This window comes from Condylura cristata, unplaced genomic scaffold (genome assembly GCF_000260355.1).
Source record: "Condylura cristata isolate star-nosed mole 26May11 unplaced genomic scaffold, ConCri1.0 scaffold00012, whole genome shotgun sequence".
In the NCBI taxonomy this organism is placed as follows: Eukaryota; Metazoa; Chordata; class Mammalia; order Eulipotyphla; family Talpidae; genus Condylura; species Condylura cristata.
In genome coordinates, this window is record NW_004567113.1 from 39,889,354 (window position 1) to 39,914,531 (window position 25,178).

The 25,178-nt window shown below is 35.0% G+C and overlaps 1 protein-coding gene across 1 annotated transcript in view; it reads left to right on the forward strand.

The window, feature by feature from the left end:
- The window catches only part of ARAP2 (ArfGAP with RhoGAP domain, ankyrin repeat and PH domain 2), a 133,144-nt gene that overhangs the window by 71,575 nt on the left and 36,391 nt on the right, over nt 1-25,178 (forward strand). Inside the window, exons 19-24 of the mRNA XM_012724030.1 lie at nt 10,237-10,400; nt 14,742-14,954; nt 18,826-18,931; nt 19,631-19,778; nt 21,235-21,303; nt 23,820-23,894. Coding sequence (XP_012579484.1) covers nt 10,237-10,400; nt 14,742-14,954; nt 18,826-18,931; nt 19,631-19,778; nt 21,235-21,303; nt 23,820-23,894 — 775 coding nt within the window. The remainder of the gene's footprint in view (nt 1-10,236; nt 10,401-14,741; nt 14,955-18,825; nt 18,932-19,630; nt 19,779-21,234; nt 21,304-23,819; nt 23,895-25,178) is intronic.

Genomic DNA, 25,178 nt, shown 5'->3' on the forward strand with positions numbered 1-25,178 from the left:
TATAGCTCTTTGGGATAGTCACATGACTGTATTTAAGTGTTTGGAACACTGTATTTATTTACACACACACACACATACATAGACAGTCTCTCACCTATATTCATTATAGGTATATATTTAGTAGAGGGATATGGTGGGTATAAGTAAAATGCCAAATTATATGTCTGTGAGTCATGCATAGCTCAACTTGATTCTTAAATTTATATTCAATTTCCCTAAAAGACCAGGTATCTGTTATGCATCATGTATTGTTAATTGGAATTGCGTTAGAGTGATGAATGAAGTAGACACTGTCCCTGGCCTCATAAAATGTGAGCATTACTATAGGACATGGAATATAAACAAAAAATAATTTTTGTGGTATTGTGTCTATCAGTTTTAACTGCTTGAAGAAAACAAGGGAAAGGTGCAGGGCCTAGTGAGCAGTATTCTGTTTTTGATAGGGTGGTAAATGAAGTATCTTTGCTAAAAGCTTACAACAATGAAATTGGCAAATCTGAATAGATTCTTCTTGACACAAGGTCAATGATATCTTGAAGATATTAAGTGTGTGTTATACTTGGTGTGTTCAAAGTCTGCTGGAGAGTTGCCTTGACAGGTGAGATTGGTATGAATGGAGAGTGGGAAGAAATGATTGCATAGATATTCTAGGCTTGATCATATAAAGTCCTTACAGATCGCAATATGTACATTCTGAATTTTATTCTAAGCATAATGGGGGACTGCTCAGTTTGAGATTCAGAAAGTGAAGTCATTTGACCACTGCTCTGCTTTTAAAGGACTGCTCTAACTTCAGATGAATAGGCTTTTGGGGGTGAGGGCAAGAGTGAAAGCAAGTGTCCATTCACTGCTTCTGCAGAGATCAACTAAGAGATGACTTACCTGATAACATAGTGCTGAGGAGTGGGTGGATACATTAGGAAAGCTGAGGTGAGAGGATCTGTTGATGGATTAGATGAGTGCAAGAGTTAAGAACCTCAAGTTTGGGCTCTCCTTGGTGGCACAGTGGGGTAAAGCACAGCACCAAGAAGCTTAAGCCACTTTCACATGGGTTTGATTCCCATCTGCCTCAGAGGAGATCCACATGGCGCTGCGGGTCTCTCCTGACCCGCGCGCTGCTCCCCTCAGCAGTGTACTTCGTCAATCTTCCTGTTCTGCTCCCGGCTCTGTCTCTGGTGAATCCTCTCACCCTCTGCATCTCTGGCCTGTACCCCACTTCTGTATGAATAAATAAATCTTTAAAAAAAAAACCTCAAGTTTTGATCTGAATAATAACAGAAATGATGGTGCTGGCTTTTGCAATAAACACATGGAGGCAGAGTAGAGAGATGCTATCAGTAAGGTTAGGGTGCTATCAGTAATGAACTTGATTTTGGGAGTGATAACTTTGAGATATTTATTTCATAGCAAACTAGTGATGGTGGGTAGATATTTGAATATACAAATCTGGAATTAAGTGGTGATGTTTTAGTTAGAGATAAAGACTTGAGAATCATCATGATATAGATGTTCCTTAACCTAAGAATTGGGCAGGTTCACTTACATGAAGTATAGGTAGAGATTTAAGGTTGTAACTTAGGGTCACCAGTATTTAGAGGTCAGGAAGCGGTGGATGATCTAGAAAGATGGCTTGGGAAGGAGCAGCTAGGGTCACATCACAATAATTACAGAGTATAGTCTCCAGACAAATTGTTTTTCTTTGTTTCTTATCATTTGTTTTATAATCCCTCATTTATATGGATTTAGTTATGCAAGAATAAAAGATCATTTGCAGTAAGTATATATTATATATTTACACATACATACACCTACAGTAATACAAAAATAAAATAAAATTGAACTTCCCTGAGGGGAAGTACTGACAAGAATAATGATTTTCAGTGGTTACCTGAACCTGTCTTTTCTGTGACTTTAGGGGAGGACATAACGGACAATAGACATCAAGCATATTGCTGACTAGATTCTTAGGTCTTAGTGTTATTGTTAATGTACAGGCATACTTAGGATTTTCTGTTTTTTTTATTTATTCCTGTGATTATCATGGTTATTGCACTTTAAATTATGATGCCTTGTGCTATATAATGATTTCCCTCTACTACCAGGGTGCTATTAATGTTATGTTCAGAAATAACAAGGCAGTAGATATGTATAGGTGGTAGTATTGGTTAAAGTACTAGCACAAGTGCAGTTTTTAACTGTCATCTATTTATATTTAATAATATAGCTAATATTTATAATTCATCTGCTGCATTTTCCTCCATGGCAGGAAAAAATGGTCAACAATGCAGACTTGGTATCTGAATTAATGAGTTTGTTTTAAATAAATAAACAAACAAGTAAGTTGTAGTTGCTATGTTGTGTTTATTTTTTTTACATTTATGTTCAGATCACTATAGTCAGTGCATTTTTCTGTCATTCTTAGTCTGAAGGGGTTTATCAGTGGTGCTTAGATTTTAAATTAAAATGTAGCAAACATGGATTAGAATTATTCAATTGTTAAGTGCTCATCTAATGCTTATTGCATGTAGCTACATTGCCATATGAGTGCAAGAAATGATAATCCAAATGTTCCATAATTTTGTAATATCTGACATGGCTCTTAGATAATAGCAACCAGAAGTTAATCTGAGCTCATGGAATAGTTGATAACCAGTGCAAATCCAGAATAATAGTTAAAATTGCTTATCATATTTTTATAGTTATTTCACAATTTATATGTATTACTAACAAGTTATGTTGAAGGCATTTGAAAAGAAGAAGAAAGCTTGCAGGATGGGGGTAATTGCAAAGCCCAAAAGAGAGCATTTCAATAAGGAAGAAAGTTTGTCAAAAAGGCCCCTTGCTCTCAAGGGCACAGGTCTGAGAAAGACAGATGCTCCTTGGATAAGTGGTACAGATTCCATCTGTGACTTTGAGGAAAGCAGAATTGATAGAAAACTCGATTAGATGGTTTGGGAACTGAGAAAACTGAAACAGCTGGTGAGGACAGTAGTCAGGGGTGTTACAGATAAATAGAGATAGCCGGTGAGAAGGAGTTGACCCTGGAAGGGTACATGTGTGTGATTTTTTTTTGATATGGATTGAACTTGTGCAAGTTTAAAATTGTGATGGGGAAGAGGCACAGGGAGAAATGTGATGTGTAAGAGTGAGGACAGTAAGAGAGCAAGGTCCTCACTTCTGAGAAGAGAAGAGGAGTTAAAAGATGTTTCTGGAAGAGAAGAGGAGTTAAAAGATGTTTCTGGGTGCGATGTTGAGACAGATACCCATCTGATGGCTTTCAGTTGCTTTGTGAGCTAGCACATAAGGATGACTCCTCAACTTAGCACAGAGTTTATTAATGATTATACCATTCACCAAGATGGGAAATATGTACTTCTCTCCCGGTAGGTGAAAAAAAAAAATCTAGTTAATTATAGGTGTGATTGTTTAAGCGCTGTTTTAATACCATGTCAAAGTAAGAGAATTTTCAGTGCATGCTCTCATTTTCATATCTCTTTTGATCTATTAGTCCTTTGGGAAATAATGACTACAAGCTAAAATAGATTGTATTAGGCTTGTCAAGGCAGATAAAATTGTGCTTTTAGGAAATAAAACTTCCAGTTATTCATGTTGATGGAATATAAAGATAGTGTGAACAGTTGAAAGAGAGAACCAGCCAACTCTAAACTTTAACCTTTATTTTTTCGCTAATAATAGCTTAAACCAGAATTGCAAATTATAAATATATTTAATGAATTATTTTAAATCGTATCCTTATCTTTGTCTAACTTTGATGAGAATGCTAAAATATGCTAATGGGTTCTCAAGGCAAAGAGAAGGGAGACCCATCTGACCTGGAAAAGTTAAAACATTGATAATCATTCATTGCCTATAGCTTTGCTCATTATATAGATATGTATATACATATATTATCTTGGTAATTTTCTCTATATGCATAGGAGTGTGTTTAGACAAAAATATTGCAATAATATTTTCCACACACAAAGCATTTTTGCTCTAAAAACCTCTAAACAGAAGGTGTTCCAGATGGTGTCTCTTTAATGTGTAGTCTTTGTATACTTTAAAAATTATTATTTTGGAAAATAAAGCTTTCTTGATTACACTTAAGGTTTCTGGCATGCTCTTTGAAGCAATTACTGGGATTTAGAGTCTGTGTTTTTTTAAAACTTTAGGATTTCTTTGTGTGTTTTTTGAATTTCTATTGTTAGTCAGTGAATGTTCTGAGTCACAAGGTCAGAGGCATTTTCCTGGACAAAAGGTTAGATATCCACTTTGACTGAAATGTTCACTAAATTACAACATCCTTTTCTTAAAAGTTGAAAACTATTTCTGCACTTTAGCCACATTCCCTGTGTATCTCTTTCTGATAAATCAGCAGTGTGTTCGCCATCCTTACCTTTATCCCTTCATGCCCTTTTGTCAAAGACACTTCTTATTAAGCTTTCATTGAAAGGTCATTAGCTGTAACAAATACAGTATGAGTAACTCAGCGATGTTCTGAGAAACAGAAAAATATTGGTATTAAAAAAAAATATTTCCTAGTGACCTGGAGTGAAGCATAATGCACTTGAGTTCCCAAATTGGCTGCTTTTAATTTTAATTGCAAATTCCACACATAATAGAGCTAAGGACATTTTATCAATATGTCCCACAACTATAGAGAGCAGGCTACTTTTCTCAATTTGGGAGATTAACACTCTAACTTTAAGATTCTTATTTCACATCAAGTTACTATCTGTGATATTTTCCCCTCCTTGAATACTGTTTTATGGTAGCTGACATGTTAGCAATACTCTGGAGGGTGAATTATCTTAAAGTGGTTTCTAAATTGTGCATGTAATTGCAAATAAAACAGTAGCCAATTGCCCACAATATCAGCTTGACTGCTTTTGTAACTTTCTGATGATTTAATTCATAGAAGTGGTTTAATCTGAATGCCAAGGCAAAGAGGATTTTCTTTTCTCTGACAACCCCTACATATTTTGCAAAAAGAAAGGGAGTGTTCAACCTTACAAAGTGACATTTTTTAAAGAGATTTGCAACAAAGGGAATGTGTGATTACTTAACAAATGGTGGATTTTAAGTATATATTATTTGCTTGAGAAATTTATGTCATTCAGTCAAAGCACTTTCTGCAACTGGAGTGAATGTTTCTGGGCAGATAAATTGAGGTATAATGTGAAAAAAATAAAAAAGAATGAGACGCTCCCTTCTAGATAAATGGGATCAGGATGATTAAACATATGTACAAACATAACTGGATCTGAAGTCCAGGGTAAAATTCAGTAGGGAAAAAAAAAAAAAAAACAGCTTGAGAAAACAGCAGGTTCAGAGAAATAGGAGGGGTAAGAGAGCCACTCCAGTGTCTGGTGAGGAAGCGTGAGCTGGTGGGTCTGGAAATACATATTGATAGCATACTTTTTATTATCAGTCAAATCTAATTAAATCTAGACTTTCACTGGAAAGAATATATGTATGTATGTGCATTTACATACACACGTGTTATTTCTATATAAAGTGTATGTATTTAAAAACCTCAAAATATATTCATAACAGTGGGGGTTAGTTTCATTCTGTAGCCAGTGGTACACCATTCAAGGGTTTGCGTCCAGCCCAAACAGGACTGTTTCTCATCTTCCATGAGGGGGTTGCTGAATAGCATATAGAGATGAGATTAGGAAACTGAAGCCTTTGCTTTTCTTGGGGATCAAATGCCTTCACAGCTTTTACTATACTACTGGTGCAGAAGACTCAAACTATTTAAAATAGTATCTTCTACATCCTCCTGTGACATGATTTCTACATCTTGCAGGTTTCTTTAATAATTATGTGCTTGTTTCTGACTCTAAAATTCTGTGCCACAGTTTTTTATCTGAAATTGTGGGGAAAAGATTTGGTAGAAGCTGAGATTCCAGGCCTCTACTGGAAGATTTGAAATGACCTTCTGTAGAAAATGAGGTTACTGTAACCAACATGGAGTGTACTCCCTGCCCATGTATAAACAGTTAGAAAACTGGAGAGAGTACTGAAACAAGCTATTTTTAGGTATTCTAGGTTTGGGATCATGGAAAGACAACAAATGAAGAAGGGCTTACTAGCTCCTAGATTCCCTCTGTGTAGAATACGTTTCAGTCCATGGGAAGGAAATGGGGGGCCCCAAGCTGAATGTAGTGGTTTTGCTGAGTTGAAGAGGTACAGATAGTAGTTTGGGGACATGTGAAAACTAAAATTTTCAAGGCAGAGTTCCAGAGCAGAGGAAGAAGCGTAGAGGACATTTCAGAAACCTTCACAGGTGCTCCCTTCCTTCTTTGGTTCAATTCTAAACTATATGTTTAGAAGGCAGAATGCCAGAAGCCCAGGCAGAAATCACTCTCATGTAGTTACAAGTGAGGAAACCTGGAGCTTACATGGGTTTGGTGTGTTTATATTCTAGGGCAGAACTCATTAAACACACAGGCATTAATAAAGACCCAGAAAGAGAAAACTAGAGAGTCAAAGCTAAAACAGCCCTAGAATAAAGGCTGCTCTATTTTTCCTTATTAAATTTAAAACCAGACCTCTAAAAGATCAGCTGCTCCACAAGTAATTTACTTGACTGGCATCAAACAGGCAAATGTTGCCAAAATAAACATCAGTAAACTCTAAGAAATGGTAACACAATTACGACATTCACCATATGAAAGTACTAGTCATGTAAAAAAGCCCCAAATCAGTTGATAGCAACAGACTCAGAAATAAGGAAGATATTGGAATGAGCAAAGATTCTACACAGTGAATTGTAAATAATATAAAATTTTCAAAGAGGTGATGGAAAACACAAACATAATGGAATAAATGGTCATAAAAAATAGAACTTCTAAAACTAAAGAATATGTTATCTGAACGATAATGTCTCTGGATGGGCTCATGTAGAGCAGATAGGACCTGAAAACTAAAAGATCAAAACCAACCAACTGCTACTAATGTGAAATATTCTCTTCAGCAAAAATTATCTTTCAGAAATAAAAGCAAAATTAAATATTTTGAACCAAACAGATGCTGACTTGTAAGAATAACGTGTGAAAGTGAGCTGTTTGCTTTTATGTCTTTCTTATAGTTTAAATATAAGATAAAATATATTTTAAATATAAAAAAATAACATTTTTTATCTAATTAAACTATTGAATCCATCAGTTGTCAAGGCACTTCTGGTTTTAGTCAGTAAACTAGGCTCAGATATGATGATCTATACTTTGTGATTATTATATTGCAGTTTTGAGAAAATTGGTTTTGTTGGTCCTGGGATTTGGTTCTTAGGTCTGACTCAACTTTTCAGATTGTAGAACATTGGAATGTTTCTTTACATGACTTTTGAAGTACACTTTAAAATTTATGCTTGGGTGGATGGACAGTAGTTAATTTCTCTATATTTAAGTGTTTATCAAAACAATTTTTCAGATTTTTAAAGATGTAAATGAATTTTTTTAAGAATTTTTATTAGAAGTATAAAGTCACTATTTGTTATTAGTTGTTAGTACTTGAAATCACAAGGTTGGCCAGCCTATGTTCTGAAAATTTCTTTTGATGCTTTATTCAGTGTGCACAGAGTTTGGATAAGCATCAAAGAGGAAAGTTGTTGAACTGATGCTGTTAAATGTCAAACATTTTCTATGCCAGATGATATATCTTAGGAATCAGTCTTTGACATGTTGACTCAAGAGTTAACTTGTCAGTATTTGTTCTATTCCTCACTAGTTCACAAGGAGACAGCTATAACTTGTCATCAAGGGATTTCTTTTGACTAAAAAGTAAATATGAAGTTGGAAATGCTCATAGTTAACGGCAGGATTATACCAATATTGTAGGCGGGCCTTGGATTTTGGATTTTTCTCTACTTGCTGGAATACCCTGTAGCTTTTTTGTTAATAAGCAGTTACAAAGATATTATATTTAGAGCCTAACTACCAGTTTGAGAAGTATGTAAGAATCCAAAATGTAAAATGTTTACCTAAACTCCTGAATGTAGCAAGATTTAATTTTGATTAAGTCTATATCATTTAAGGGTTTGGCATTTCTCAGGAAAATTGCCTGAATACAGAGTTTCATCTAGAAAAATATACTCAAATGTTTTTGAGCTAAAGATGATGTATATAGACGAAAGGCTGCAGTATGTCAGGAGTATTAGAGCAAGTGTCAGAATTCTTCAAAAAGAAAATTGTAAAACCTGGAGGTCAAGGCTGCAGTGATGGTGTAGAAGATAAAACATATAGGTAAAGCTGTCAGAAAGCATGAGATGAAGATTACAGGCACAAATGTCAATGAAAAAGTAGCAAAGGAAGTTCAGGAGATGTTAGAAGTGAGTGCAGGGAGGTCCTCTCCCAGGAATATTTCAAGAGAGATATCAAAGGAAAGATAGGTGGACTTTGATTTTCTTTTAACCTTCAGACCAGTGAGTAATCAGCAGTGCAAATGACTAACATTCCTCCTCTCTCCCCAATCAGAATTCCTTTAGGTCACATCTTTGGGTTGAATCCAAAGTGGTTTTCTCAATGTCTGAGATCAAGATAAATTATACTGTGGTATAAATAAACTTGAAATATATCATTGATTAACTTATGTTTTGAATCATATTTACATCTAATGGCAGGACTTCAGCTCTATTATGCATCCACAAATACTGGGCACTATACCAATCAACTGAAATGCTGGAAAGCTGTCATTGTTTGGCTGTACAAAGTTGGGGTCTGGCAGCTGAAATGTTCGTAACAAACAGTTGATAGGGCAAAGCAGGTACATTGCTAAGCATAGGAAGGAATTCAGGGTGGAGTGTCAGGGAGTGTCCCCTGGAGTACGTGTACCTTTGGGAGAGGAGTTGGAGTAGATAAAGAATAGGGGGTGCTTGTTACAGGACATGGAGAATAAGTTGGGTTTGTGTATATTTGTCTGTCTCTTTCTCTCTGTTTTTCATGTGAGACAATGACAATGATAGAGGAAAAAAATATGGGCCAGAACACGGAGGCATTTTGAAATTGAAAATTCTAGACCTACAAAAAGACAATGATTATAAAGTGTAATGTCTTTTGCTTTGTGTTTCAGAAAGTTCATTCTGACACTGCTGAGGAATTAGGGATTAGCAAGGTAGAGAATTGGGGAGGAAATTCTTTTACGAGGGGTTTTCAGTGGCTTTAGGAATCATTATAAAGACCTGGATATGGCAAGGTTGAATGACAGTATAGGTGATATGTAAGGGAACTAGAGTCAAAAAACTTTGACATGGAATCTGTGTGGTGGTGACTGGAGGGAAGTACCAATTGATAGTTAATCCAAAGTTGCTGGAAGGCTAGTCATAGTCTCAGGAGTCGTGTATTATGAAGATGGAGAAGCATTTGAGGTACATGTGGCACATTAAGATAAAGGCATCAAAAAAGTAAATATCAGTTGGTGTAACATCTTATTAGTGACTGACATTACATCTCTTGAGTAAGAAGGTTTATACTAATTACTATCCTTCTATGACAGTAATGAGACTGAGACTCAAACAAGGTTGATAATTTGTACTAGGTCACAAAAGGAGGGAATACAGAGCTAGAATCTGAGTTCTGGAAGTGATTGCATTTCCAACCCTCTTTCCTGCTTTTTGTGTTTGCTTTTTGATCTCATGAATTGTTGACTGATGAAAGTTACAAACTGGAGATTGGGGACTGGGTGTTACCAACTTACATGCCAGGGCTGCAGCCTTAGTCTGAGTGACATCCTTTGATAGCCTTTGGTGTTTCTGTGAATACATGGAGGACAAAGTGCATTTTCAGAAAGCAATAGTAAGCTTGGGAAACAGACTGAGTAACTGGAAAGACAGTAGAAAAGCTATAAAGAATTATGTTACAAAAGCCAAATTGGATGCTGTATTTTCCTCCTTTTTAAGAAATGAAATCTTCAACAGTTCTAGTCTTGAAAAATACATTTACAAATATCCATTAGGAGTCACTGTTGATACTTGCTGGAACAGTTTCCATTCAGAAAAAATAAATAAGTAAATAAAAGGAGGGTGAGTGAAAGAGGACAGAAAACTTCCTCTTTTCTGTGGAGAGACTTGGCTGTTATGGTGAATGAAGTTAGTGGGAGGGTAAAGCAAGGGTCTTTTCCTCAATGGGTGAGATAAGATCACATTTATATGGACTTAAGGACAATCTATCTAGAAGTCATTTTTAATATAAAAAACCAAAATTATAATTTGAAATGCTTTTTAAAACTTTACAGAACATTATACATCCATGGGCATACCAAGTTGGATTTCACAGTCTGGCATACTGCAATTGAAAAAGCAGCAGGTACAGATGGTAATGCATTACAAGATCAGCAGCTCAGCAAAAATGACGTTCCCATTATCGTGAACAGCTGTATAGCATTTGTTACACAGTATGGTAAGTATTACAGGGCTTTTACTCAACCCCCCGAACTCATAGTATCATGCCTACAGTTTTTAAGTGGTACATCCATGGGCCTGCATTAGAGACCTTTGTATTTGTAAGTACATCAGTGAAAAATAAAAGCATGTTCTCTGTTCAGCTAAATGTCACTCCTTCCTTTACTGGCATACTAATTTTAAATACTGAAGGAATCTATATTGTAACGTGTAAATTAATATTAGACTAAAGATTACATTTTCCAGAGGTTATAAGCTTAAAATGAAGTCTAGAAGAATGTAATGTGCTACATCTTATTAGAGAGGTAAATTCTTGGGCAATCCACAGGAGAATTTACTCTTCCTTTGCAAGTGTTCAGAGTATGTGTATGTGTATTGTTCTAAAGATTTTTTTATTTATGCATACAGAACTGTGGTATAAGCCAGAGGTGCAGGGACAGTGACAGACCTCACCAGAGACAGAGTAGGGAGTAGAACATGCAGATCAATCAACTACACTGCTGAGGGGAGGGGAGGGCAGGGTCGTGTATGTGTACTTTGTTCAAAGTGCACATATGTTTATATTAAGGAAATATTAGCTTTAATAGTTTGGACTTAATTACAACAGATAACTTTTTGCATAGGAAAAAACAAACCTTATTTGATTGATCCATGTTTCAGCTTAATTTGAATTTAATATGCTATGATAGCATTTTAGATACAGCTGAAACAACTTTGTTCCTCATATTTATTTTCAAATTAACATGGCTTCCCTGGGCCCTCCCTGATGGCACAATGGTTAGGATGCAGCACTGAAAGCTTGCTGCTTTGGTGCGAGTTCAATCCCCTGCCAGCAGGTGACCCACATGGTATGGCAAAACTCTCCCGACCTGCCTGCTGCTCCCCTCAGCAGTGTACTTCATCGATCTGCCTGTCCTGCTCCCCACGCTGGTCTCACCACCCCTGCGCCTCTGGCCTGTACCCCAGTTCTATATGCATAAATAACTAAATCTTTAAAAACAAAGAAAACACAAATTAATATGGTTTCCTCAAATTTCTTCTTTCTAGTACATATTTCCCTAACACTTTAACGGGTGGAAATTTCTTTACATATTTAGTCTAAAAAGGTTTCCACCTCATCATCTGTAGGTAAATGGCTTTGAATTCACTTACAGATATGGAAAAAATAAAATGACTGATCTATTATTTGGGAAAGCTGTATTTACTTTTTCACTGTACTACCAAAAGTATCTTTGCATGTTTTCTGTTTGAAAAGGAGGTATAAATCAGTGAGTGTGTTGCAGTAAACATAGGGCCGTTATTACTCACTGATCGCCATTTGTGTACCAGTCATTGACCTCAGTCGTGGGAATACAGTTGTAGTAATAAACAACCGTGAACCATGTATTCTAGTATGAGAGCTGATAGTAAACATGAAACAAAATGCCATAAATAACTCAAGCTTTGTAGAAAGTGATTTTTTATAAGTTAAATGTATAATATGTGTGCATTAATCTATTCCAGTAAGAATACCATTTTACTTATCTCCTTTATTTCGTATGTAGGACACGTGACATGATTGATATTCAGAATTAGTGTGTTTGAATGATAAACCTACTGTAAATAATGTGCAAAATCACACTATAGACATTATTCTCTGAAGTTCCTTTCTATGATAGTGTGTTTGTGTTTTTTTATTTAAGAATAGGGGAGGGAGATGGTTGCCATTTTCATTTATCAATCATTTGTAATGAAGTTAATTATAATGAAATGCACTTCATTTGTTAATGCAATTTAGTGCACTTGTATTTCACAGGTATAAATAAATCACACATATGTTTTAAAAAGAGGGTGCCTTCATTGGAAAATTTCACATCATGTTCATGGTTCTAGTGGTATGGAGTCTCTTAAGCTGATAAATGATTAAAATAACTTGACTAGTTCCAGTGTATCCAATTTTATGCTTCTCTAGGGAAATCTGAAGTTTCTTTGTGGTATTTATTTGAATTTAAAATCACTGACACTAGATTGTTCTCAGTTGAATTTCATACATTATAACTATTTTGTAACTCTAGTTCAAAGTAAATTGTTATAAAATAAAAAAGCCAACAAAGGACTAGTTTTTTTTTCCCTTTTGAAGAACAGACTATGAAGAATACCCCAATGTTATCAGAATATGTGAAGTGAAGATTTGATATAAATTCAAAATTTCTTAGTGATTATAGGATTTGGGCAGCTTGTTCAGAGCCTCTCTAGTTTCAATTGCTTTGAACTTTCTCACCTTTGGGTTAAGTTCTAAAGGCCAATTGTGTGTGTGTGGTGCATGATGTTAATATTTGACCAAAATTACAGTACAATTTTTATTTTTAATGTTATAATAGTTCATTGTTAAAATTGTTAAGAGTGGCAACTGTTACAGATTCAGTCAACTAGGAGCAAAATATCTTAGAAACTTAGTTACATTGTTTTTTGTAGAATTAGTTTCCTGTTGCAGTAAGTGGTCATTTATTGAATGCTTCTAGTAAGCATGTAGTAAGATATATCTAAATAGATATAAGTAGAGAGAGTGCAACTTTACCACATTATCCTTTTAGGATTTTGTAGATATGTGGATCAAAGAGAAAGTGCACAGTTACATCTCTAGTGTACAAAATTTTCTTATTAGAAGTGTCAAAGAATTGATACAAGTACCCTGACACTATTTTACCCAGAATGGGTATGATCTCAGGGGCTTCTTGGGTAAAGTATGGTGCCTACCACAAATCATTTCATTTTTAAATTGTATTATTTTTTATGGGGGTAATGTTGGTTTACAACACTGTTTATGACTCCGGGGTAAAGGTTCCTACCATGAATCTTAAGAGAACATAGAAACTGATTAGGAGAAAGGAATAGGGACTCCGGGGGAGGACACTTAGTCAGATATAACACCTTGGCCGGTGTTGCCAGGGAGCTTTGTGTAGTGAAATGTGACCACAGCTTAGTGGGAAAAAAGGGTATAGAATACAAGAGCACAAGAGTTAGGTTAGAGTTTATATGTCATAGTAAAATCCTCAAGCTTTGCTCTGGAGGCAGTGGGCTAGCAGTGTCAGGACTTCTAAGCATGTTGGTACTACCAAGAGACCTGCTTCCTTTATCACCTTGTCATCATTTTCCAGACTGCGTAGGAACAGGGACAGGAGACTAGATAAACTGAGTACATGAAATATTACTGGGGGTATGGAGAAAAGCAGAAAGCTTTGAGAGCAAGGTCAACCTGTGTAACAGGCACTGTAATGTGTTAGAAAGAGGTAATACAACAATGAAAAGAACTGGGGCCAGGCAACTCCATATATTGAACTAGGGGAACAAAATGAAGATGTTGGGACTAGAAGGGAGGTGGTGAATGGGCAGGAGATTTAATCCCTCTCAGGTTATTGTTAATTGTCCTTATATGTGGATGGGTGTTTGTGTGTGTTTTACATGTGTATATGTAGCGTATTTACAGTGAAGTATATGTGAGTGTGTTTGAAATCTGGCTGAAAATGTGTATGATTTGGTTGAAACAATGAAGTTGGTTGAGTTTACCTAGAGAATTTTGTGGAGAGTTACAGAAGAGACGTGAATTAAGGGTGGATTTCTAGTAGCAACAACAAACACTTGATAAGCTGATGAAATAGAAGACTGAAAATTAACTATAGAGGAAGGGGAAGTATAACTACAATGTCATGACAGTTGTGAGTTTTTAATGTAACATGGATTAATTCGGAGTGACAAATGCTGTCAGATGGACCCAATTAAGTTAAAATTGGGCAGATATTAGTTTGTGTGAGGCAGTAGGAAGACTGACGATAGGAAGAGGATAATGGAGGATTTTAGTGTCGCTTCACCTTCACCATCATTGGCTCTTCCTATTATCCCTGCTACATCTTCCTTCATGTGATGCAGCTGATGAATCAGGAAGAAGGTGGGATAATACAGAAAGTAGCGCATAACTTTGAGGGCAAAAGGATTGTGCAAATTTCTTCCAGAGAGGCTTACTTTCACTAACGAATCTGGAGGCATGTTTGTGTTTCGGGAGACAAAGTGAAGATAGGACACTGGAGGGAATAAAGCATTAAAAAAAAAATTCTATGAAAAACCAGGAGGAAGATGGACTAGGGTCTTGATGCAAGTTAAGGATGGAATACTTTTTTTTCAACAAAGTTGAAATCTTACAAACCAAAATCAGATGAAAAAACTCCCTCAAAAGCATGTTCTTGTCAGTTCTTGGATAATTATTTCTTACTGCTCATCATTGCAACACAAAGATTTGTTCTGTTTTTAATACTTGAAGTGAATTTTGGTTTCAGACTTTGTTCATATAACATTTTTTTTAAAGGTTTAGGCTGCAAATATATTTATCAAAAGAATGGTGATCCTTTACACATAAGTGAACTCTTGGAGAGTTTCAAAAAGGATGCAAGAAGCTTTAAGTTGCGGGCTGGCAAACATCAGCTTGAAGATGTGACTGGTGTGTTGAAAAGTTTTCTGTCTGACATTGATGATGCCCTTCTTACTAAGGAGCTCTACCCGTACTGGATCTCCGCTTTAGGTAATACAGGTGATAGAGAGCATGCTGTGAATGTTGCCTTCTAATATGATACCTAGATTTAAAGAAAATTTTTATATTCAGTTATTTTAATGGGGAGAAACATTGTTCATAATGGCTCAGAAAAGAAATTGTGCAAATATTTAATGGTTTTTTATATCTACTTTAAAATAGATTTGTAGTACTCATTGCTCAGTACTGTGTTTTTTAATATATACTTTTTATTTTTGTGTAGAAGAACTGGGGTATAGGCCAAAGGTAGAGGTGGTGGTGAGAGGATTCACCAGAGACCTAGTTGGGAGCAGAACAGACAGGCTGACTAAAATACACAGCTGAGTGGAGCAGTGGGCTGGGCAGGAGAGGTCTGCTGCTCCATATGGGTCAGCTGCCTGGTAGGGGATTGAACTCGGGCTCTAGTTCAGACCCTAATGATTGTAGCACTGAGACTTAATCGCTAGGCCACCAGAGAGGCTCTAAATTGTTTTATGCACTTAGTTTCAGTTTTATTAGTGCTTTCTTTGCTTCAAGTTGGTGTTATAATCAAACCCATGTATGCTGTTAGTTCCTCAATAAGATGGTAATGAAAGCTTTAATGCAAGATTAGTTTTATAAGCTTTCCATGCCTCTTTTGTCTTTCTGGTACCATTTATTCTTTTTAGAGTTACATTATTATACTCCCCATTCCACTCTTTCTTCATTTCCCCTAGATTATCTAATGAATTAACAAAGCTTTGCTACTCTGTAAGAGAACCTGTTTAAGAAAGAACCTAGCTTAGACAATTAGTTTATTAAGTCACTTACTGGTTATTTGTTTTCACTAAGCATACATTTATATCTATTAATTCAGAACAGTGCCTCTTATAGAAACTTAAGTCAGTACTTTTCAATATAAACTTTGCCTTTAATCTCATGTTTATCACTATTTTCAGTTTATAGATTATGTTGTAGTCTATCTCTACACTTGTTTATGTCTCTGCCCTGTAGTTGAAATATACATGTGATATTAATAAACGACAGCATTCCCTATATGTAATATTTTCAAAGTGATTTTTTTCAGATTTATATTTGAATTATATCATAATTTACTAGTATATTTCTTGTATGTTCCAACGGTTTCCAGATCTTTTTTGAAAATTACCTTTGAATTTGAATGTACATTATTACACTGTTGGTAGTTTTCATGGACATTATTTGTTTATAATAAATATGACATTTGTAGGATTAATTTTGAAGTGATGTTGTAAAAAATCAACAGTTTAGGGCCTTCCCTGGTGGCTCAGCGGGTTAAAGCACTGCACTAAGAAGCTAAAGCCACTTCCGCATGAGTTCGATTCCCGCCTGCCCCGGAGGTGACCACATGGCGTGGCAGAACCCCCCCGAACAACCTGCTGCTCCCCTCAGCAGTGTACTTCATCGATCTGCCTGTTCTGCTCCCCACTCTGTCTCTGGTGAAGCCTCTCGCCGCCTCTGGCCTCTACCCCAGTTCTGTATGCACAAATAAATAAATCTTAAAAAAAAAAATCAACAGTTTAAAAAACTATCCCAAGAAAGTAGTATTGTTTTTAAAATATATCTTTCATATTTTAACTATTTAATTCAAAAGTCTTTTGGTATTTCCCAAATGACTAGACTTAGCTCTAATTCCAGAAATGTATTATTTACTTTCTGGTATATAAAATATGGAATTAGATAATGCATCTTTTTATGCCTAATTTTCTTGTGAATCTCATTTTTAAAAGACATAAAGACATTTTCATTAGAATTTGTAACTATGGAATTATAGTACTCTAAGTCCTATTTAACATACAGTAAATGGTCACCACTCCATGATCAAGTTCTTGGAGACTGCAAAGTTCAATGAAATGAGGCATTCACAAAGAAAGGAGGTCCTCAAACTAATTTCTTTAAAGTCAGTGGGGGTTGTTTTTTGACATCAACATAGGAGACTACTTAAACAGTATTATTCAAGCGCCCATGTATATCTATTTTATACAGACTTAGAGTTTGTCTTTGTGTGAAACCTCTCACTTTTTTTTGGCCAAACTCAATGACAGCTCATCTTGACTTTTGTCATCACAGTGAGACAAGGTGGCATTGATAAGAGGAATATGTTCACTGGTTACTGGGCTGTGAATTCTTTGAGAATTTTCTTGGAGGTGACTTTGAATACTGGGTCAAACAGCCGTAAAGTCCTTTGCCTGTAGATTTTCTGTAGCTCACCCTGACCTGTCAGAAGTGTTTCTGTTGGATCTGACAAAGATAAACAATAGCACTCTGGGTGACCTGGAAAGGAAGCTCCTTTGGTTCCACCTGAGGCAAAAATGCTCTATAATGGCATAGCACCTATTTATGATATATGATCTGTTCTTCTGAGAATCATAGTAAGTTGTCTGAATTCTGAATTCATTTAATTTTCTATTGGAATCAACATAAGGAAACTACTTAAAGGAAACATTACTCACAATCTGCCTTGTGTAGGTTTTGTCTAAGTTTTATTTTGTAAATATTATTTAATTTTTTAAAGGTTTGTGAGAATATGCCAGTATGACATCTTTATAAATGTAGTGATGTTTAATTCCATTGATTAAGTTACCCTACATTTTTAGTTAGGTGGCATAGGATTAATTATTATAGCAGTGATGATAGATAATTCTTTAGTTACATCCTGGTAGTTTCTCAATGTAATATGAGTGTGTTTTCTCATATTTAGTGGATTTAAGTCCGTATTGCCATGTTCAATTTTTAGAACTCATATGCAAGCTAAATCAGCACAAAAGAACTACATCTTAGAAAGTTAAATACCCAGGAGTAAACCTAACAAGGTGAAGCCCCTGTACAAAGAAAACTGTAGGACTCTGTTAAATAGAAGTACAAGACACAACACAAAGATTCAATTTTGAATCTGTGGCCATTCAAAAATCCACCTCAGTATCCTCCTTTAAGGGTCATAATGTCTTTTAGATGTGACTGCACTTTTAAAGACTCATTATGGCGCTGATGGTTTTCTGTGAATAAGATAGGCAGAACTAAGCAAAATGAACAAGTCTTCTTTCCAGAGGTCTTTGAGAACTGAGAGGGTATATGTAACTGTAGCCCTTCTGGTAACTATATCAGCAGTTATCCAAAGAATGATCTTTTATTTTCCTTGTGTGCTAGTCGGTGAGACAAACCCACCAATGCTCATATTTTGTAGTCTAGAACTCTGGGGACTGACTGGTTGGGATTAGAAAGTGAAGGGTACTTCCTTCTCGGTCTTCTCTCTGTGACTAACCACATACTGTCCATGTCAAAGACAGAGGTCCCCTTTCTAGCCTTTCAGGGTTATTAAGGTCTGAAAGTGATTTCTTCCATAGTTCCCTCAGCTTTTCCAGAAAGTTGAAAGTACTAAGAATGGTAAATGTCCTTTGTATGAATCTTCAGGAAGGTGAACATTTCTTAGTTCTGGGAAGATTCATAGTTCGGGAGAGATTTTTACAAGGGAAAAAAAAAATCAAAATGTCTCTATTAAATACAGTGAAACCTTACCAAGTAGTGAAATGTTTTCATAGCCAGAGTTCAAGATACTTTGACTTTATTTCTTCAATGAATACTTCTATTTGAATTGTATTTTTCTCTAGTAGGGGAAGTTCAGTAGTCAATGAAGTAGAAGGTAAAATAAAATTCTGGGGTTTTTTAATGCTTTTTTAAAAAAATATAAATTTAAGAATTGTTACATTTTGCTATGAAATACTGACATATGTGAATAATATGTAAATACTCTTTTAGGATTATGGTAGTTTGACTGTTTTTCCATGGAAACTTGCTTGCTTCAGTTAATGAAATACAATTTTGATTAGTATTAAGAATTTCTTTCCTTTTTTTTTATTACCATTAGATACCCAAGATGACAAGGGAAGAATTAAAAAGTATGGAGCATTTATACGTACTCTTCCAGGGGTCAACCGAGCAACGTTGGCGGCTATAATTGAACACCTTTACAGGTGGGCGGATTCATGAACTTTTCTAGATATTTCAAAGAAGGCTCTCAGTAAATCATTATTTCTTAAATGAAAGGCCTTCTGCTAACCTTCCCCATGGAGCAATGTATATTTCACCATCTCTTGAACTGCTTCAAGACGAAATTCTCATTAAACCATCATTTTACCAGTTCTTTCTGTAGTTAGGACACATTCAGATAAACAGCACTAGAAAGTTTCTTAAATATTCTAGGTATAGTCACTAAAGGCATCCTAAAGTAAATTCAGTGCATAACTAAGAATTTTAAAGCTCATTTAACAAGGATACTGAAAAACAGAAGGAACTACATACCCCTGAATTATAGCAAGCATCTGTGAGTATAGTTTTTTCCTCTTGGTGCACTCATTGTAAACTACTTTGTTATTAGTTGGTATCTAATTCGGCCCTAATATTTTGGTGTCAGACTGTTGGTCAGCGAGGAAACATACTTTTTAATAGGTAACATCGTTATTAATGCATCAGAGGTACAGGAACAACTCTTCAGGTGTGTGGCACACCAAGGAGGATGTTTAAAAAGTCAGATTCCTTAAATGACCATTGGACCCTTACTATCAGAGACCTTTAATGAAAAGAGATGTATGTTAAAAAAGTATTGTGACTTCCAGTTCTTGGAAGTATCAAAATAGAAGTGTCTTGTAATGAGCTACGCTCTACTCCAACAGGGTTCAGAAGTGCGCAGAAATCAATCACATGGATGCCCATAACTTGGCCTTGGTCTTCTCATCCTGTTTGTTTCAAACCAAGGGGCAAACCAGCGAAGAAGTGAATGTAATTGAGGACTTAATTAATAATTACGTTGAAATATTTGAGGTAAATATTTTATATTCTGCCCATGCTAAAATAGTTATAATGTCACTATTTGAAAACATAAATATATATTTTAGCATGTTCTTATTTGTCTTCATGCATATTTGAAAATAATAGTTACATGATCTTGAATTTTTTAGATTCAACTAGCTTTTTAAGCTATAGGCATTCATCTAAGCTTGACTGCTTTTAAAGCTTTTTTTCTACCATCTGGTGTCTGTTGGACAGAATATTTCTACTTATAGTGTTTTTATGTTTCTTCTCTTCATTATGTGTATGCATTAAATATGTCTACTTAGAGGTGTGATACTATGTTTTTTCACAAATTTGATAATAGGACACCAGCCTATCAAATTCTGTAATTTAGTGTTTCCTTTTAATTGTGCCCCAAACTGGGGGGGGGGGGGGCGGCGTGGGGGGGGAAGAGTGAAATGTGTGGTTTTTACTAAGTTATCTATGTTGTAATTATTTGACTTTTGAAATTGCAATTATAGAAGTTAATACATTCATGTGTCATAGAAAACTGTAAGGAATTATTTCTTACTTCAAAGCAATAAAAATAGAGGAAAATAAGCCCAGGATTTGAATATGGAAGGAGTAAAGAGGATCTGGGTCAGAGGCTCAGCACCTGTCAGTTAGCTACTTCTGGCTCAGTTTTTCCATTTAAACTTTGATTGAGCCTTTCATGAAATGGCGTGAGATAAAATACTAATCTTTTACTTGACTTGAATATAGCAGATGAAATCAAATAGGTCAGTGTGTAGTTCCTTCATTCTTATAATCACTGATTACAAGAGTCCTTGCAAAGGCAAAAAAGATTTTAATAGAATAAAATTACCCAGTTCTATTTTAATTTATGTAAGAATGGAATGGACTCCTGAGTTGTTGGAGTTTCTTTGCTCTTTGATCTCCTTTTATTTCCTTCTATGTGTCTACTGTTTTTGATCACCATCAGCTTCTTTGCTACAATTTGAGTGCTGAAAAGTGAAAGAATTAGACAAAAAATAATGTGTGGCTTTACCTGCTCTCTTTATTTTATGTTTGTATTGCTACATTAATAATTATATTCATACATACTTTAGTAAGTCCAACTCTAAGTGGTAGATATTTCATAAGTATTTAATGAACATATCAGCTTGAGAAACAAGTCTTATCTTTCAACTTAGAAACACTTAACAAACCAATCATCGGCCCCTTTGCTTATTAAATTGCCTTAGCAGGAGGGCTGCCATTAGTAGAATCTGCAGCCCCCTGGGGAATCATCATGGAATGTTCCGAACTTGAGGAGGCTGTACCTGATTGGCTTTGTTTCTACACTACTTTCTTGGGCCTGTGCTGATTAACATGGCCATTAACATTTAATTTAACTTGTTGGTCTTTAAATTCCTGAAGTTATATGAGGATGAGTACCATCACTCTTGGTATTTTATTAGAATGTCCCAAATTGTATTTTGAACAGGTTAAAGAAGATCAAGTCAAACAAATGGACATAGAAAATAGCTTTATTACCAAGTGGAAAGACACCCAAGTGAGTAGTAATAGTTAGATCTCCAAGGAATTAAAAACAAATCAAAACAAAACAAACAAAAAGCAAAAAGACTTCCATTGTAAGTAAAGACATGTACATTTATTTTGCAAGTTCCTGTGTGAAGCAAACTTGAAAGAATGGGGGGAAAGAACCTAGATAAAATGGTCGTGCAATTCTGCATGAGGCATCAGCAAAATGCCAAGTATATTCATATGAAAATTTCAAAATACCAGAAGGAATCCATTTTAATCTTACAAAATCAATTTATGAAATTTTCATTTGTAAAAGCACAGTTGAAAATGTCAGTGGATTTCAAGGGAAGCATTTAAAGCCAAAGAAATTCTAGAATAAATTAAAAATGCAGACTTCCTAGTGATTCTTTCCATTGTGATTTTGAAAATACGTGCTTTTACATGCTTCTGCTCTGCATGCTCTTGGGTGACTGCTTAGTGGGAATGTTTCCGATGTGACATTGTAACATGCTGATTTATGTCGCAAGCGGGCTCTTCTAGATCTTCAGTGTTTTCCTCAGTCATGTGATATTGTACTTGTGTGCTCATGTTTCACTACACTCTTTCAGGTTATTTTCCCCTTATTTGATGAATATTCTTTAAATTTTCTTAAAGTGGATATTTATTCCTTTTCTAATAACTAGGAAATTGTAGTGGATTCAAGGAACAAAGGCAAATAGGGGAAAACCTATATTGTTAACAAGGATGTAATATAATGATATTGGATTAAAAAATCATACATATATATATTAAAAAAACACACACTCAAAGATTGAAGCCAGTTGTTAATAGTCAAGCTCTAAGTTCATGTCATTCCTGAAATATCCATTACTATTGAGAACAGTCTCCAGGACTATCGTTTCATATGAACGAGGTGAGGAAAGGCTCCTGGCCAGCTGCCCGAATCCCCATGTACTAATGTTATAGGGTTAATTACTTGTGAAGATTTTTACTCCATTTTGACCCAAAAGTAATGAAAGCAGCCACCAGAGAAGTGAGCGGTAACTCTAAAAATATGGCTCATTATCAATTCTCTTATATCCTTGCTTTTTTTGGGATGAGTTACAGTTATGAAATAAAGGACTGTGAGAGCCCAAGGAATAATTTTTGTTATAGCATTATCTATATTATCATTAGATGAAATATGAATTTCAGCTTTTTAATCTCTTATAATAAAGAAATGTGTTGTGAATGCTTTCTAATTAAATGTAAGTAAAACTAAGAATTGTCTATGAAACAGTAGGAAAGAAAATTAGAAGAGTTTTAAAAAGTCTGTTCCTTTTTCTGCAGTTTTTTTCAAATAACTCCTCTGGATTTTTTTTTTTTTTCTTTTTGACAGTGTCTCTTGTCATATCCCTGTTTGAATTTCTTAGCTACGTGGTTTTTTGGCTTCACTCTATGAGTTCTTTGTGTTTGCTTTTTTTTTTTTTTAATTTTCAAAATGTGTCTTTACTGGAGAGCTTATGCAAATATAGTGAAAAGTAAAAATGTCAACTACATCTTTCTTTCCTGGAATTTTTGTATAGCATCGAAACTTAAAAGGAAAAGTTGAGAACAAACTTATCAATCCATAGTGTTGGAATAACTAAGAGTGTTTTCTTTAAAGTACATTTTTAATGTTCTCTCCACAGATTTGTTCATCAGACTTTATTTTGATGAACTTCAGATTAGTTAAAATAAATACGACTAGTTTCCCCATTATGATCAGTTAAATAAAAGGATGCTAGATATTCTAAGTTACATAATTTCAGGGGGGAAAAAAACTCAAAAGTACTTTTCCTAATTTTATAAATATTCTTTGTTAATCTTTTCCATGTGAGTATGTGTAGTAGTATCTTGTTTTTATTTTCTAGCTTCTCTTTTTCATTTAGTATGTTTCCCCAAATAAGCACTTAATGCTCTAGTATATATAATTAAAATAAAAGCATATCTTTATCATTCACCTTATTCTATGACTTTACTTTTTTTCTTATATATTTTATTATTAGGTTTAGTATAGTTTTTTACTTATTTATCCTTAATTTTCAGTTCTTGGATATAACATCTCTTTGAAAATTTAGCAGCATCTATTTCCTGTTTATTATTATTAGCATGCCCACATAATAACTTAGGATAGAGCTGCATACAGTTAACTTTTCTCATTTCTTGTTTATCCTGTTCGCACACATGGTGATGGGGCTTACAGATTCTTTTGTTTCATTTGGCATATTTCCGTGGTAGCCAGATCTGTTGTTTCACTAAGCATGTAAGTGTATTTGAGAACACAAAACTATTGACTAAGAAAAACTTTGATTATTTTTGCTGATTTTATTAGTTTTATAGAGTCCTTGTCCTTAACCATATCTGGAAAATGAACTTCATCATGCTGTTCATAGGGAGATAGGTCGCCTTTCATTTTTAAGCATCCTTAGAAATACTGTAAGAATCCTCTTACTCACTGTCTCAAATGGTCTGTCTGTGTTCCTGCACAACAGTTAAATTTTCTGTCTTCACAATTGCCCTCAGGTTTCCCAGGCTGGAGATTTACTGATTGAAGTTTATGTGGAAAGGAAAGAACCTGACTGTAGTATTATAATTCGGGTGAGTCTGAACAGCAGATGTAGAGAGTACTGTTGGAAACTGCAAGTGTTAGCATTTGTCTTTGTCTCTATAGCTTGAATTTTTTCTTTTCTTATACCTTATTTTACATATCTACTTCAAACCATGAATGTTGAAAGGATTGACTTCTCATACCAAGATCATCTGGGAATTCCATGTTTCATTTGGGAAGGAAATATCGCATATGCTGCAGATTATGCTTAGGATTTTCAGTATGTCTTTTCAAGAAAGTACCCCTACCTCATAAACTAATCTTTCTGGCTTAACATTGGGCAAGTTAATTTACTCTGTCTAGGCTTCAATCTTCTCATCTATAAAAGATAGAAAAATTAAAGTCTTTATCTTATCTGCAAACTGCATAATAAACACTTAGTAAGTTGTTTATCACATAAATGTTTATGAATAATCAGTACTATCAGCACCATTATTTTAAATCTTCAAAAATATATTCAGACTTCAGTTTCCAACCTTCCAATTTACTTGAACACTAGATAATGCTTTTCTTTATTAGTCAGTTGTATTAAATCAAAAGAGCCTTCTTCTTCCACCATATGTAGCACTTACCTGCCTTTGGGAGAATAACTGATATTTTGATTCCTACTTAGTCTGCCATCACTGTTAGAGGACTGTGCATTCTTTCATATAAAAGTAGAAATTCATCTTTCACGCCTTATCTTTTTAAAGTATAAGATTAAACAGTCTAAATTTTGGATATTTTTGGCCTTTAGTTATGTAAAATATACTATCATTGTTATTTTTCATATTTTAGTGATTGTGTATTAAGATTCTGTGGCTCTGGTCACCACTTTTAGATCATGGTATTGGCAGACTACCAAATGCCACCACCATAGGCTTTTCCTTGTCTTTCACTTGCCTTCACACTTCATGTGTCTTACAGTGAGCGGGTGAGGTGTGATCACAGGGGACATGACGGGAATGCAGATTAATCAGTATGAGTAGATCATTAATGCTAGCAGAAGTATTCATAGCATATGACTTAACACCACCTGCACATAAACACTTTAAGTAGCACATTTTAATCCTATTTTAATAAGGAAACCATAACAGAAGTTGTTACAATTGAGCACAAGACTTACATTATTTTTGTGTATTTCAATAAGACTCTCCAGTTTCACCTACAATGACTCTAGCTTCTCTTTAAAACATAACAAACAAGACTAATATAATCTCCCAACATTTGTTTAATGCTTTAAACATTGCAAAACCCTTTGGCCATATTGATCTCTGCTGACAATATCACTGCAT